The following is a 17866-nucleotide window of genomic DNA, read 5'->3' as shown; positions in this document are numbered from 1 at the left end:
ATATATTTATTATTTTTTTTACATGAAAGTTGCATACTCGTTTATATAAATACGCGTTTGAAATATAGAGAAGTTCCAATAAAAAATGCAAACTTTTGAATTAATAATTGCACAAATATCATGAATTACTTTGTGCCATAATATTTACTTTAGTCATGATTAAACCAAATTGATTACAAATCAATTAAAGAATAATAAATTAATAATAAATAATCTCATTAAGCGTAATACATTTTCTCTGTAATAATTTACGATACCTATTAGCCATCTTACGAGCACTACAAATTCAGAAAGATATAAAGCCGTGGACTCTACTTTTAATACACAACTTGTCGAACCCTTATCGATCCATTATATAAAACATTTAGTATTTTAACTTATTCTACTTTGTCTGCATTTTCAAAAAATATTTATTCAGTATTTATTTATTACTACACGCCCAGTTCAATAGTACGATGCTTTCGTCTTTATTCTCGTGTGCTTCTAGTCTTTCTAGTGTCTTCTTTCCCTTCGCGCTTTCGTATCACTTCCCTTCTTTCTTCCTCGCGAGATGGCAAACTCTCGAGAAACAAGTGAGCAATACAAGAACGGAATACCTGCATTACTTTTTATGCACACACACATACACGCACATGTAGGTGTATATATATATACATCTATTCGATACTCGTGGTTTTGGTACCGCGGATACATATACTAAGATATTATCTACTTTTGGATGCTCCATGTGTTTTCCAGGATAGAATTTCAACAGGAGGCAAAAAGGCTAGTGCGACTCGCCGATAGAAATGTCGCGCGGCTACTCGGTGCCAGTCTCGAGAATGATCCCATGTGTATCGTATTGGAAAACGGCGAGTATGGGGATTTAAATCAATACCTGCAGAGTCACATCGCCGAGACTTCGAATCTGCACACAGCCAAGACACTCAGGTACGAGATAATTTTTCGATTTTTGCATTAATTAATTAATTGATATTATTAATTTTTAAATTTTTTAATGCGTATATTCGGGACGCAAAGTGTTCGGTGAAGGTCTGGGTGTGATGTATTTTTCATTAACGATCACCGAGTATATCGACGAGCACATAACTTTGTACTTTAGATGTTAATATATTTCATCATCCATAGATAGAATACCATAATAGTCCTCGGTCGTTCATAAATATGTACCGTTGTACGTTTTTGAGAGATCGTTTGGGAATTCGATTCGCACGCGAGCAGAGGTATATGACGAAAAATGCGTATGTATTGCAGATACGGTCGTTATTCGAGTAATTAACATAATTTAATGAGCACAAATTTGATATTGTGGTATACGGAATAATTTGTAACATTGGTACCATCGCATCATTTTAAAAGCGATACATTATCAATGTTCGCTTTAACGCACACTGCCAATTGGCATTACAACACTCGAAGTAAATATCACATCCGAAATATTATACAATTATAATCATCATCATTCTGACGTAAAATCAATGAACCATATTTCGACATGTTCTAAATTTTGCTTTGATATCATCCCGTATATTTTCGAATAAGTTGTAGTGCTCATTATAATAGCACCTTCAATAAATAATATTGATTAATAATTTCATAATATCAATAAACAATTATTGATATAAATAAATTTACTTAATTAACAACGCAATATTTACATTACCGGATTAATCTGATTAAGGAAATAAAAATTTATCAACGCGATGTGTAATATGTATTAATTATAGAGTCTCTATCTATATATTGAGGTTTCTAATAGAAAAAATTATTAATATATTTTATAGTAGCGCGAAGCGTCGAATACACAGGGGATTTGCATGACGCACAATGACTATTTTGTGCGTTACCATAAATGAACGATGAAAGCATTCGAGCAGTAGTACAATAGGCGTCCCGGTTGAACGCGATCGTGCGAAATTTTTGTTTTATTCTGTCGCCACGGAGAACGTCAGTTCCAATCAGTCCGGAGGGCGCGTGAAAACGCGCGATTGCCAGGACTACGCGGAAAGTACTCGAAATACGAGAAATCGGCTGAAAATGAGAGGTGAGCGACGGAGAGGATCATCGGTGCTCGTGACAGGTGTCGGCGGAGCGTGTTTTCCCGCGCGTTTTCAGCTTTCGCGCGAGATGAAGCAGCCGCCGGAGATCTCGCTTTGTTCCCATCGAGTGCCGCGGAAAACATCGATGCATCGGGATATATTCAATAATTCGCGCACATATACACACGGAATGCGCGAATAGAATATTCCGCAATCACAGAGTTTCGTGATATCGTTTTGTAATATTTTACCGTACACTCTTCATATATCACATCTCGTGTTTTGCAAATTTAATTTTTTTTTTATTTGAATAATCCTCGATGCAGATGTCACAACAGATGCGAAACAGCTGCCGTTAATAGAGATACCATATATATGCGCGCATCTGTCCGTATTTAATTTTTAAGAAGATCCACATAATGTTGAAAATATCGCGAATAACCCTGCATTTGTGCGATTTAATTGCGCGCAACTCTTCAACGTCGATGCATTTGAATAATTTGCGCTCAACAACCGCATCTGCGGTATTTTCGAAGCAGTTAATTAAATTGTCGTGACATATGTACTGTACGTCGCTCATAATAAACGAAGTTTCCATTTATTTTTGCACGAGTCATCTTTTTAACTAAGGCCAGTTTGTCGCGCGAATCTAATATTGAGAATAGCCGGAGTTAGCACGCTCCTTCTACACCGAATCGCATTTTGCCGACGTCGCAAATGAGGCTTTAAGATTTTCGCGACGCTGAATCGCCAGGAAAATTTTTGCACGACGCGATATTAAACGTCTCTCATGCTCTCTTGATAACTCGCGTATTCTCAGTAATTTTACTACATTATCGAATTAAATATAATTGTATATAAATAAAATATAAATCATATAATTAAGATCTTAATTTATGTCATATGAAGAATAATTCGATTTCGATATTTCCGAGAAAAGAAGATTAACTATGCGATCCAATGTTATTAATATTAACGTCACGAGATACTTATAAGATATATATTTTAGAAAGCATATTACATAAATATTTTGAGATATTATTATGGAATAAATGATATATTATAGCGAGAGCTTAAATATTTCAATTTTTCGAACGGACATTTTTATTCAATGCGGTGAACAAGATAAGAATATTGATGTATCTATCAATCGAAAATGGGCTTTTCCTTATAACTATTTTATATATTATTACTCGTTTGGCATATATGATGTACACGTTCATGTCGTAACAACGTCAAAGGACTGTCAGAAGGACGACACGCTACCATCAAAACGACTCTATCGGCGTATCTCTCGTAGAAATACCACGCAGAGTCGTTCCGTAAATGGTTTGTGCCCTATATACGTACCAGGGAGTGTACATAGTAAAAACGTATCTAGCTACCCACCTATACATACGTTTTCAGTGAACGAATGCAAACGAACGCTTAATCGTAACTAACGCATACGCAGGTCGCACTTTGCCCAATTTTTAAATTCGATTACTGGAAAATATATAGAGATAATAGGAAAGCGGATTTTTGAAACTAAAAGGATTTTTCTAATTTCTCGCTCTGGAAATCGAAAAGTGGAAAATATTAAACTTAACTTGACACAGGTAAGCCAAGCATAAAGGAAAAAGTATAGAAAAATCTTTTTTTACTATAAAAAAAAAAAAGATTTGCATCATCTGAACACGTAATTAGAGGCAATAATAAAAATATGCTTACGTGTAAGAAAGGGAATTCGACAAGTTTAATTTGAAGCCTTAAGATTTACTTCGAGTAAAGTAGTTCGAGAGCAACGGAATCATTTTACTTTTATTTGCATTAAAAATGTCGTACTAGTCGAGTCGTTGAGTTGAATGTCCGTCGTTTGTGGCGTTACCGCTACAAACGCCTCGTCTATGTATACCGAGGAGTTTCTGCGAGTAAACTTCACGACATATAACCAACCCCGTTCTTCGTATTGCAGTTTCGGCACATTGGTTTACATGGCCACGCAAATAGCATCCGGCATGAAGTATCTTGAGGAAATGGACTTCGTGCATCGGGACCTCGCCACGAGGTAAGCTTACATTGTTTCCCATAAGTTGCTTTGAGGGCTTGCTCATTAATGAGCCAGTTGTTGTTTGCTGTATTATGGGTTTGCTGTTTCGTAAGCAAAACTAAACGCACGTACAGCAGAGAAACCCGTCAATCTTCCCCTCAAGAATATATATATATATATATATATACGCAGAAGCTATGCTACAATCGAATATATTTGATTTTTGTTACATTATTTTAGAATTACTTCTAAATAAAATTTTTAATATATAAATAAGTTTTTAATATATAAATAAAATTTTTTGCATACATTGCAGCAGCATAAGAAAAATTATTGTCGAAGTTATATATCGTCTCATTCTTAATAATATACGCGCTCTCATAGGTATATATACATATATATATATATATATATATATATATATATATATATATGTATATATACCTATGAGAGCGCGTATATTATTAAGAATGAGATGATATGTTATATAACTTCGACAATAATTTTTCTTATGCTGCTGCAATGTATGCAAAAAATTTTATTTATATATTAAAAACTTATATTAAAAATTTTATTTAGAAGTAATTCTAAAATAATGTAACAAAAATCAAATATATTCGATTGTAGCATAGCTTCTGCGTAGCAGCTTTTGGGGATTTATTAAATTCCGTTGATCTTAAATTTCGAAAAGAACGCTTTAATCTCTATCTGCAACGTTTCGCAATGATCGGACAAAATCGTTTCACGCATCAAACAAACAAACAAACAAACAAACAAATGCATACTCTATTCGGTCTTTCTGTAAGCGTACGAAAGCATGCCTTCAGGCATTACGATGGGATTGCTTTATTACAGTGGTCGATTGTTTTATCGTCTCACTCCCCCTTCCACTAGCATCTCTCTATATATATATACCTAACCTAACGATTTCGCTTGCCCCTAAACCGTGCTTTTCCACCCTGTGCGCGATTTGGAAACTCTTGAACCCGACAGCGCCGGCAGCGCGGCACGACAACCAATATCGTAGAGCTATTAAAAGCGAGGGAATGGAGGGATAGAAAGCGACCGGAGGGGTCTGGATCACGTGTTCGAATTATTAACTCTAATCGTGAGCCTTAATTATTATGCCCCTTGGCGCGATCGTTGTCGCGAGGGGTACAAGAAGCCAGACAAAGGGGATGAAATTCGTTCGTGATTTGTAGAAAAGTGCAGTATACGTTTGACATTTGTGTGTATGCCGCAACGGAATAAAAGTAACTTATTATAGTTCTTAACAGCTTAGACACATTATTTTTCGTAACACAATTCTCAGTGAATTTAGTTCAGGATAAGTAAACAATATAAATGTGGCGAATAAGTCTATTATATTAGGAAAAAAAATCAATCGCATTTATGGAATCGATTTTGAGAATTTTGCTGAAACATAAACGAAGAATAATACGTTTAACTGTTAAAACATCATTAGTTTTTTTTTATTTGCGTTACAAGCACAAATATCAAATAAATTATATACTCCTCAAGACATTATTGTTTGTTCAACATCTTTATACTTCATATAAGTTTTATTCGTTTATTGCTATATTGTTAATGCGTAATAATCAAAATTACAAGACTAGTATAATAATACATATACATTTATGCAATTTAAAAGAAATGCGATTGCATTTGGACGTTCGAGAAATAAAAGTCGACGAGTAATGTTTTTACGGTGCCAGAAGTAGAAAAACTTGCTAACAAATCTGACAGAGCGTGCAGACGTTGACAACGGGTGCAAAAGTACCCATTGGGGCGCGTAAAATAAAAGCGTCACTACTAAACCATCCCCTGCGTCAGTGAGCCACTACCCTTTTACCATGAAACGCGATAAACGGTGAAGTTTACGCGCAAATCAGTGCGAAACTTTGAACGACCGTCGTTTTCGACATGCTCGCAACTATCCTACCATGAGCTGCTTAAACGCGAGTTCTCGCGAGCTCGCAAACAAAATTGCAAAATACGATCTCGTGCGTCAATCGTGCAACAGCTGCAACATTCTTGTTCGTTAATTATTTTTCATACATTATAATTATTGAGAAAATGTCATTTGTCCGAATTAAATTTTGTATCTTTGTTATATGATACTATAAAAAAGTTGTTCCCATTTTTATTATTTTGTAATTAATCTATTTTGATAATAGATGCATCAAATATATTTTTTATAACTATATCTATATATTTATTCGTTACTATATAGCCACATATTTTATATCTTTGTTATGTGATATTTCAAAAAAAGTTTTTTCTTTTTTATTATTTCATAATCTATTTTGTAATTAATTTATATTGATACAGATTGTATCAAAAATATACGTATATTTTTATAACTCTTTATATACAGTATTACACATATAAAAGGCTAATAAGAGCAGAAATAATATTATGGTTATAAAAACTAATTTATTACATTTAATCAATATATACTGATAGAAACAATAAAGTTTAAATTAATATAAAATTATAAAAATAAACTCGAAAGTTAAAACAAATGAAAAAGCGAACGTTTCGATCCAATTTTTCGAATCTTCAGCGCAGTACATTCTTTATATACATATAAATATATGTATATTTATTTATAGTTATATAGAGAAATAAAAGAATTTTTTTTTTAAACCAATGTATACAAGAAAAAAATCATAAACTGAAAAACTAGCATTTAGTTATGTTCTTGTGATACATATTTCGATAAACTCTGTTTGTTTTTGATATGATTGTCGCGTGCAAAATATAAAAAAATAAAGCGTGCACAAACGCATATTCATTTAGCTACATATACATGTATATGTTATATATTTGATACAGAGACCAATAGAATGTTGCAGCTGTGCAGTTAGCAGCGATCTCATGGCCATCGATAATAAAAGAATGGAAGTGTTAATTTGATTAAAAAATAATTCCATTGTTTTTCATCTCTTCAAAATTCGCGAGATGGAATATATTTCGGAATATATTACACAACGAGAGAGAAAAAGGGGCTTTACATAGGAATCACAAGAGAGGAATGTTTTCAAATATTTTTCAGGAATTGTATAGTGTGTCGCGGATGTACCATTAAGGTATCCGATTTAGGCAGCGGACGAAGCGCATACGCAGCGGATTACTTCCGTGTTGATGGACGTCCTCCATTACCGATTCGATGGATGGCATGGGAATCAATGCTAATGGTGAGTGTGTACAATGAATCAATGCTTATTGTATATTTAAGCGTTACATATTTTAACCCTCCATCTCTGTCTCTACCTCTCGACATTTGTTTTTCCCTGCGGGATATCAGGAAGTTTAGCGCTTCCGCGTCCAAATCTCCGTATGTGTGCTTTTATATCGGAACCTTTCGATTTCGGCGAACGTTCGCAAGTTTGCGGCAATAAAGATAGGCAATGCGAAAAGAAATCGAATAGTATATAGATAAAAATACGGAGGTTATGTCAAATTGGCGCAAACAATTTTCTCTCGTTCGCAAACGAGCAAAATAGAAGAGGACAAAACGCGTCGAGTCGTTTTAATTTTGCTCCACGCATGAATTGGATGTATCGTTTTGACGAACTACGGCGCTACGTATCCACGTGATGAAATTCGATTTTGCTCGTATTTTTTTTCCATTGTTTTTTACGCCCGGAAGTAGAGTCTACTCGCTGTTACGCATTACGCACTGCCACAAGTCGCTATCAATTTTTCTCTGCCCATCATAAATACATATTGCAATTACTGCAGCAACAAAACGTCTTTTAAAAATTTATAGATGCGATGAAAGCAACTATTGAAAAGATATATTCCGATCATCACACAGATCTTTGTCGTTATATTACGTAATATTATTCATAAAATTGCAATTATTTATCATTATAATTATAATTAATCAACAAATTGCAATTTGCTTTGTTGACGATGAGATTATGGTGCACTTGTCAATATTTCCACCTTTTAAACAAATTCTTCAGTCGAAATGAAATTGATGTCATTTGCTACAAGCATTGCATAGCAAAATTAATTTAAAACCGTAATTGATTATTTTTTATACTAATGTGTTCTCATTATACGCGGAATTTATTCAAAAATTGTTGTTTAATTTATAGAAAATAAACCTTTTTCAAGTAGAAGTGCATTATTTATATAAAATTTTTAAAAATATGAGACTTAATCTTCATTATCGCGAGAGATAGAAAGTGTTACATTTTATTTAATGTATTTTGCGTGCTTTTAATTCCTCAATTGTCGCGACCAGTCAGTGTAGAACTGTCGATCCGCGAAACCGCTCGATATCAACGCCGATAGAGCCGTCTGCGGTCACGTTGGTATTAGCGAATTGAGCTTGCCCATTGCAGCGCACGATACGCGTCATTGAACTATAAAAGTACCAGACAAAATGTGCGATACGCGTTTGAAAATTCATTTTCGATGTTGAGCGGCTTTTTCGGCTTAACCGCTCGACAATCCAAACACAATCGTTCCGCTTCTCCGTTCGAGCACGGCTGATGTTACAACATAGTTACATGTAGATGACGATGGAAGATACTCGCGTTTACTCTTCGCAAAAATTCGGGAAACTGCGTGCCAATTCAAGCTCGGCAAAAGAAAGAAGCAAATTTTTTTCCGCCTGAGAGCTTGTTACGCTAATACGCTGCGCAAGTGAAATATGTCCGCGCTATAGTCAGACATCAATATGGTAACGTTATTTAATAGTAATAGAATTTGTATAGGAACAAAAATTTTGATCGCATGAAATGTTAATTTGAAATATCGAAGATTTCGATCACACAGAGATTAAAGAATTATACAGAGATTCAAGTGCGTAACTGAATAATTAACGTGTTATTCTTGGTAATCTTTAAATTTGTATATGTAATAATCAATTATTTAAATCTGCAAAAGATCCAATGACAAGTTAATTTATAAACTCGACTATTTTATATTGCAAAATTCCGAAAATAAATATTTCTATGAAACAATTATGCAAAGTTTGTAAAAAAATTTAATGAATATAATTAGCACATTTTCAAAAATAAATATTATATATAAAAGTTTGATTTATTTTAACTATTTTAATTTAAATTTGAAAAGCTTTGCAATTAAAAATATTTTGTTTAAGTATAAAAAAATTAATTATAACATGAATATAAATTTAATTTGCTCTTGTTATAATTATATGTATAGAAATATATCGGCGCTCTATTCTTTATCGTTATTCACGGAAGTCGTACATAAATCGAAACTGTATAATGGCTAATTAATATCAAAATGGTAATTTCAACGAAACAGAAATGAGAATAGGAAATATAGTACCGAATAGCTAGTTGACATCGCCGTTTCAAACTGACTGCGCCATTAATGTTTCATTATTGTCCATCATTTATCCGGCTTCCGCCATTGTATCGCGCTAATGAAACGACCTCGTTTCTACGTGCGAAATACCGCTTCAAGAATTATCCGGGATTAGCAGCGATTTAATGGTTTTATTGGTCGCGATCGTATCTGAATCGATTTGTGATCGTGAAGATCAGTCTTTATAAAAAAAATTTGTTCAATGATCGCGCGTCATACAGACCCTTAAGCCAATCAAGTTTAAATTTAAAAAAAATATTTCTCATTTATAATTTTTTAGAATATTTAAACATGGAAATGTAAAACATTTTTAGTAAAGAAGGAGGACATGCTCTCGTATTTTATGCAGATATACGTGTTTTATTAACAACAATATTTTATCATTATAACGTGCTATTTTATCACTTGCTCGGATCGTTATTCATCTTTAATTAGCATCAGTAATTTAAATTAACGTGGAAGTAATAATGTGCACACATGATTGTGTATCACGCACTTCATAAATAATCGAATTATGTTTTAAGATCCTCTCGAGAATATACGCGGGCTAAATTCTCTGCACGCATATGCAATCTTCTTAGCATGCTACCGGTAATGTAATTTAAATACTGAGAAGTTGAATTAATATTTGCATTAAGTATACAATTGTTTGTCGTAAATCAATTCAAAATTGCGACTTACAAGACCTGCCGATTAATTTTGTCATTCTTCTTCTATTACGATTTTTTCCACGCGATTTAATGAATAATTGAAAATCGTTTTCCTCACTTTTTATCATTATATATATAAGAAAATAATTATGTTTACATTTTTTATAATTAATGCATAAGAGAAAAGAAATTGATCTGAGATAAATGCTACAGAGACACACGGTTGTGTGAATATACTGTATACTGATTTTAATTAAAATCAATAGTTAACTCTAAAACTTTTCCTTTGCCTCTCTCGAGCTTATCATTGATATTTTATCATACAGTTATTTTGCTTCACGGATCATACGCATGCCAATGGAAGTGGAAGGTACACAGCCATCAATGTGAGGAAAAGAGTAAAACCGTGTAACTGCTTTACGGCTTTCCGCGAAGCTTGGGCTTAACTGAGTTACGTCAGTTGAACTTTAGGAAACTCGAAGGCGCATACAGTTTCCATAAATTACTCCTTCGCGCTCAAGCATTACGTTTCCATGCTGTGCAATTTCTGCTTTTAATCATTTTTGCGCTTTACGATCAGATATTAACTGAATATGTCAAAATAAGAATTATGTATATAATATATTTATATTTATTATTTAATTTTTAAATAATTAATCACATTACACAGACGCAGAGAAGAGAGAGATATGTATATATGATGTATATTAGAAACTAGTATCAAATAATGACTCTCTATAGAAAATTTCAAATCTTTTCGCGGAATAAACTTATTCAATTATATCAAAAATGTAATAAACTCTGAGTGCTCTTAAACTATGAATAATAAAAAGTACTGTAACAAACATGCAGTACGCGTAACAAACGAGCTTTTGTGAACATTTCTTGGATGTGTTTACCTTGCACAGGGAAGACATACATGCAAGGGCGACGTCTGGGCGTTTGCCGTCACGCTGTGGGAAATTCTGACGTTCGCGCGAGAGCAACCTTTCGAGGAATTTCCGGATCATCGAATAGTGGAGAATGCGACTTATTTTTATCAGGAGGACGAGCGGAGGGTAAGTGCGCGCGAAGTAATTCTTCGACATCTTTCATTGTGTCCGATGTACTTAATGTAACGAGCACACTGAGTACTTGATTTTGCATCGCCAAGTTTTCAAGGCGTTTTGAACGTTGCTATTTATTCTGTCTTTCAGACATTTGATTACCTTGCTCTATGGATTCTTACAATTTTATTCCATTTATTTTTATATTAACGTCGTCGGAAAAACAGGTTTTAGACAAACGTATACACGCAGTGCTAAATATGTAATTACAAAAGTGAGCCGCGAGTGTGTTTCCATGAAAATGGCATAACTACTTGTCTAGTAATTCATTTAACGTAATAAATATTGCGTCGGGCGCTCGAGTCTCGTGTCGCGTTCATTTTCCCAACGTCGACAATGCTTCAAAATAACACGTACACTGTAAGAATTGTTATTGCACTCTCTCGGTTTGTGCGCGAGCTATAAATATTTATGATTAATTGCGCGAAATATTCTTTAAATTATGTCATCCGTCTCGTTTATTTTTATAATAATCGCATTGAATTATAACGAGAAGTAAATGACACACAAATCTATTCTATATTCTGGTGTAACGCGAAAATACTACACATTTCAGTATATATTTAATACGTAGCAGACTGCAAAATTCAATTTGCGAGATATTTACGTACATGACTGTAAAGTTAGAATCGATTCGCTTATTTTACGCAGATGATACTACCCCTGCCAAAGAACTGCCCTAAAGAGATTTACGACTTGATGCGCGAGTGCTGGCAAAGGAACGACGTCGACCGACCAACCTTCCGCGAGATCCATTTGTTTCTACAACGAAAAAATCTCGGATACAAACCCGGTGAGTCGAACGATACCTGATATAGAGAACTGGAAGGCTGGAATCTTATCCGGCTTTCTATGATCGGCGAATTAAACGGCAATTGGTGGAACTGCCCCTCATCGACCAAGATAGACCAAGTCAGACCAAGTTAGTATCTAGGGTGACGGTCCATAAATTGTCTGTAATAAACGTGAATTCTTTGCGATGATCCGTGATCGTACACGTCCATCGTGTTGGTGATCTAGATCATCCGCTATGATACCTATACGTGCAAGGAAGAGAAAACTGATCGCATGCAGAACTTTTCACGATTATCGTGAATTATCCCATTTTTTTTCGATCGTCACGTATCGCTATGAACAGCGCTGTGAATTTAATCAACAATGTGAATCGCACAAATCATTATCGCCATAGCACCTGTGTGCAAATTGCAAAGAGACATTATCTGTATAAAAGTTAAAAATGTAAAAGTTGCATTTTTTTCAATCATTCCTTTGTAAAGCTGCAAAATGGATTGACATCTGTCTTGCTGATGTATGTGCGTATTATTTAGCGATGCGCAAAGCTTGACAATCGCCGTAGAATGTTAATTTTCTATAAATACATTTGTTTAATCTGCGAAGTATTAATTTTTGCCCAACGTAATCGAATTTCTGTGATTCTACACGATTAATTAATGCAATAACGCATTCGATCTTTCGGAAATTGTCTTCGTGCAAATATTTGTTCTCGTTTTTCTTCGTATTTTCTCCCTCGGTTATATCGGCCGATATGTGTCGCCTGCAGAGAAGTTACGCGCGTCGTCCAAACCGGGTGTAACCCCTCGATAATGATACCGAGAATCTGCGGCAGCCGTATCCACGCTCGTGCAATCGAAATGGATAGATTATGATTTTGATCCGCGGCATTCGATACGAAATGGAACGTTACTAGTGTCGCCAATACGCGGGGAGCACGTTCGATAAATCGCACATATGCTGCTCCGAAATTGATACTGTCAGCAAACAAGCTTATGATATTCCCGCCGTAACGGCACTCGCGTCACGTTCGGAATATACGTGGATCGTACTCGAAAATCGCGCGTTGTACGTAACATTTCCGCTGACGAATAACATAGTCCATTCTAAACTCCGACCCTCGAAAAAAAGTGGACTCTTTATCCGGGATCGGAGTCTTTGCGAGTTTCACGTGGGATTACGTTATCCGTTTTTCGAGCCTTTTATATGTCAGTTCTATAGACATGTTTACGAAGAAAATTCGGTTTTTTTTCTAATATATAGGTATATAGGTCTACATATACATATACGTATACACACACATATATATATACCGTTTATAATACAGTTAAGCAAGTTGTTGTTTTTAGCAAAGCGAAATCTATTATCTTATTGCGAGAATACGATCAAGTTGATTGTATTATAATATTGATCAATGTATTTTCGGTGACATTTGACGTAAATAGCTATTTATACTCTTTGCTGTATCGTTTTAGTCCCCAAATTATCGAGATGACAAATGTGTAAAGACCAATCAATTACTTATTTTTTGTTTGCTCAATTATACGTAATCAATATTTCGCTTCCCAATTGACTCGAACGCGACAAGTTACTTTTTTAGAATTTTTAATTAAACATTTATCACAGTGGCGTGCGGAAGGAATTATGCGAACGTCGCTTCAAGGAGCTTATAAATGCACAAAGAATTATGAAATGGGTTTAAGAGGAACGTTCTGTAAAATTAATCAGATCGTTACGCGCCGTACAGGAAACATTTTTCGTAGAGTTCGGAAAAAGGAATAATCTTAAGCCGCGAGTTTGCGTTAAGTTTCCCTTAAACTACTATTAAGCTTAAGATGCGCTTAGCCCAAGTGCATAAATGTTTGACAATACCATTAGAGGTTGCAGTATAAAATCATATAGAGTGTGTAAAGAATGTTAAAGGATTAATCGACAATGTAAATTATTAGATCATTCTATGACCGGCGTTTTTATTGTCGGTCATGTATCGCATAATCGTTTTGGAGTCGTTAATTCTATCGATTCGCAAAACTTCGCCTGTGTCCCGTTGCTGCTACAAAAGCCACAAGTTGGATGCATCGTGATTTTAGAGAGAGAAAAACAAAGGAGAAGCACATGTGACCTGACGTTAAGTTTATAGCGTGGAATAGAGATGGGCGATTTACCCGGTAAATGTTTTTGCTTGATTTGATATGCAGAAAATCCGTTCGGCTTCCTATACGTATATAAAATAGTCTACAGGCTATAAACATTTAATAAAGAAAGCTTAATTATTTCTGCCTTTCTCGATGATTGATTTCATTTGTGATTGTCTCATTTATTTTCTCAACTTTTTATTACTCTGAACAGAATACGTGTATTCCAGCAGTAAAACACATTTCCAGGTAAATGGCTATCGTTAATACGAATAATAATGAAAGACTTCTATACTTGTTAGAATGATTCTGTATGAGATGTATAACGAAAGAAAGAGATAAATAGCTGTGCAAATCGTGACGGAGGTATATCCCTCCTAACGTGCAAAAAATTGTCACGTAAATCCCGTTGTTTTAGGCATTTATTAAAGCCCAGTGCAGACTAAGAGACTCATGCTCGTGATTTGTAAGATAATTCAAAATAGAACATATAAGCGATGAATGTGTACGATTATATAATTGTGCAAGAATTTTTTTATTTTTTAAGAAGACTTCAAGATTTATCGAAAATTTTAAAAATTTATAAAATTATATTAATTTTCTTCACTCAAAATAAATATATCAATTCATTGATAAATATTTTTTAACTTTATACTCTTCTTTCTAATAATAATTTCGCTTTTTCTATTTTTGCTTTTATCGAAATATACAATTACAAATATGACAAATTTTTTCTTCAATTTTATTAATAATGAGTTATTAGACATGCAAAAGTTTTATATTTTTATACCTAACATTAAAATTTTATTGGATTATTCAAACATCATCTACATTGCTAATACAGAATTAGAATTTGAATTAATATTGAAATCTCTGTAATTATCAATAATGTGACAAAAATAAATGACGAATCTAGGAGGTTTTAACACAATTTCGTTACATTACCGTATGATTAATTGTGAAAATGAAAAATCTATAATTATCTATGTGACGTGACGTCGATAAAATTTAATATCTAAAATTAAGAACAATAACTTAAGGACAACTGCCACTGCGTTAAGCAAAACGTATATCAAGTGATATCTATCGCGACCTTAATTCAAGGCTCAGCGATCAGTTTTTATGAATCATATCTTGAGTCTTTACACACATACATATATTCTTTCTCAAATGTCCATTGCGCATGATATGATCATCATAAAATTCAAACGTTCGTTTCTGCAGGACTTGCGGATGTATCTTCTACGAGGCCGATGTATATAACCACTTAAAAATATATAATATAGTGGTAATTTTAGAAAGACTGAAGCTTCCTGCACGATCGAACGTATAAATACGGACTACGTTATATACATGTTTCTCTTCCTACAAAAAGAATCGTGCAAAATTAGAAATATTCGCATATGTAGCTTTTTATATTAATCACATTTATTTTTATTGTATTTAGAAAAAAATCGTGTAAAATAAGAATAAATATTTAACAAAAATGTGAAAACTTATTTTATAAAATGAGAAAAGAACTTGAATACTTGAAACACATATCTTTTGGATCTTTAACAATGGTCGGAAATTCAACATATCGTACACATATCGTCACCGTTTAATTCTGAGGGTGATTAATTTTAATCACAACGGCAATTCTTTCTGTAGGAAGCATTCTCACTGAATATTCGAAAACAACCATAAGTGTGAAAAATATCATCGTAGATTATTATTACGTAACCGAATCAATTCCGCCGACTATTTATTCCCATCGTAGCGATAATCTATTAAGCTGACGAAAAAAAGACACTTTGTACAATTTTTAATAACAAGATTCTAATTGTTGTAAACGCATCGATTCCAATTTTAGTGTCACATATACGTTTGTTCGAACGAGCGCATCGGCGAGAAGATCGAGAACGGATCCAGCCGCGTCAGGTCAGACTGTCAAAAATTCCTATGTGTAATATAGCCTCTTAAATCAGATACGCACTTTAATATAATTACTGGACCACATCGAGCAAGTATGTAGTCATAACTAAGAAAAATGTATACTAAACTTTTTTCAGAAAAATATTTTACAGAATTTGGATAATGAAATCTTTTAAAAACTACATATCTTGAGAAATCCGACGACAAGCTGTCACCGTTAGCCGTCTGGCGCATAACGCGATTCGATGCATCGGCACTTTGAAAAAGACAATATTGCAAAATGCGCCTCGACAGTGGTACAAAATACGATTCAATGAGAGGAGAATTTTACCATTTCTCCGGCGAACGAAAAAGATTTACACAATTTATTCGGGCATTGCTCGACCGTACATCCACATTCGTTGCGCAGTCGGAGAGAGAGATTTTCGTTGAACAACGCGTTTACTCTTCCTCTCTCTCTCTCTCTCTCTCTCTCGCTCTCTTTTCCCAGCTCAAACGAGCTCTATTTTTCATGCGTACGCAACCAATGGCAGCGGCCCGATCGCGCGCTCGCCTCTCGCCGTTAGACGCAAACAAAAGTCGAAACTCGGACGCTCCGAATACACGCGGATTCCGCGTTTGCCGATGGAATTTAATATCTGCTGCCTTCGTTACGAAACACACGGCCGTGCTTTTTTCGCCCTCTTCCACTCAGTCCTGCTCCTCCTCCTCCTCCATCTCCCTCACTTTTATTCATTCTTTGCGCTCGTTTCTCAATGTGATCGAGGTATCGGTCGAGAGAGACACGATCTTTGCTTAAAATACACGATAGAAATCGAACGAATTGGAAAAGCATCGCAAATCGAATTAAATTCTTCTATCACGTATGTATATATATATATATATATATATATATATATATATATATATATATTTTTTTTTTTTTTTTTATTATTGTTTAAATCACATCGTTTGCTCGATTTGGAGTTCTTTGATCTTTACTGATTCGCACACATTCTCGTGCCAAACAGCATCGTAAAACGAAACTAGTGGCAATTCGCTCTTTAAGAATTTTTTATGAATACTTTTATGGATAAAAATAAAAATTCCATACTATGCCGCGCAAAATTTATTAAGACAGGTAAGCCATAATCCGCGAATTTTAACAATTTATCATGTTTTTTATATTGGTTACCTAAAATCTAAAGCTATTTTGAATGCATCTGCACTGTAATATAAAAGTAATAAAAAACGATGTGCCTCGATTGATTTCGCGCGTATAGAGAGAAGCAAAAATATGCCATACATCTCCAATTCACAGCGCATCTATCATATTACCTGTTGTCTATCGAATAATTTAAGTAGAGAGCGTGCGCTTTCCCTTTCTCTTCTCTCTCTCTCTCTCTCTCTCTCTCTCTCGACATATGTTAGCCCTTTAGACAAATAAATATCGTCGTTCCAGCCTGCTGGACACGCACGTCGAAAACGGCGCACGCCAATCTCTGCGTGCAAATATAAACGGCGAAATGGGTTGTAAATATAAGCAAACTACGCAGAGCGGCTAGTGCAGGCCAGTTATCTATTGTTATCGGCGGACATATTGACTATTGTACGCGGTCAAACATACCTACCCTTTCCCATCCCCTTCTGCTACCTATCCCTCTCTCTTTCTCTCTTTCTTCCCTGTCTCTGTCTCTTTCTCTCCTTGCGATCCTGTATAAATGTCACGCACCTGTATTTAATACGTTTGTACATAGCGGTTCGTTTTCAATAAATATTCAACGCTTTGATTTTTGTTCGGCTTATGGACTCTTTTGCAACCATTGTCCACAGTATCTCATCATTGATGCTCGAAGCACGACGACTA

General features: G+C 34.6%; 1 protein-coding gene across 1 annotated transcript in view; it reads left to right on the top strand.

Moving 5' to 3' along the window:
* Ddr (discoidin domain-containing receptor 2) overlaps positions 1-17789 on the top strand; it is a 187027-nt gene extending 169238 nt beyond the window's left edge. Inside the window, exons 14-18 of the mRNA XM_029316730.2 lie at positions 739-930; positions 3994-4086; positions 7127-7268; positions 10982-11131; positions 11831-17789. Of these exons, the coding sequence (XP_029172563.1) occupies positions 739-930; positions 3994-4086; positions 7127-7268; positions 10982-11131; positions 11831-11992 (739 nt within the window). The 3' untranslated portion in view covers positions 11993-17789. The remainder of the gene's footprint in view (positions 1-738; positions 931-3993; positions 4087-7126; positions 7269-10981; positions 11132-11830) is intronic.
* The last annotated feature ends 77 nt before the right edge of the window (positions 17790-17866 follow it).

The sequence above is a fragment of the Nylanderia fulva genome, unplaced genomic scaffold (genome assembly GCF_048542155.1).
Source record: "Nylanderia fulva isolate GAGA-0341 unplaced genomic scaffold, ASM4854215v1 Scaffold5, whole genome shotgun sequence".
NCBI classification, from domain to species: domain Eukaryota; kingdom Metazoa; phylum Arthropoda; class Insecta; order Hymenoptera; family Formicidae; genus Nylanderia; species Nylanderia fulva.
Note: the sequence above shows the minus strand (reverse complement) of the source record. Positions and strands in the feature narration are given on the sequence as shown.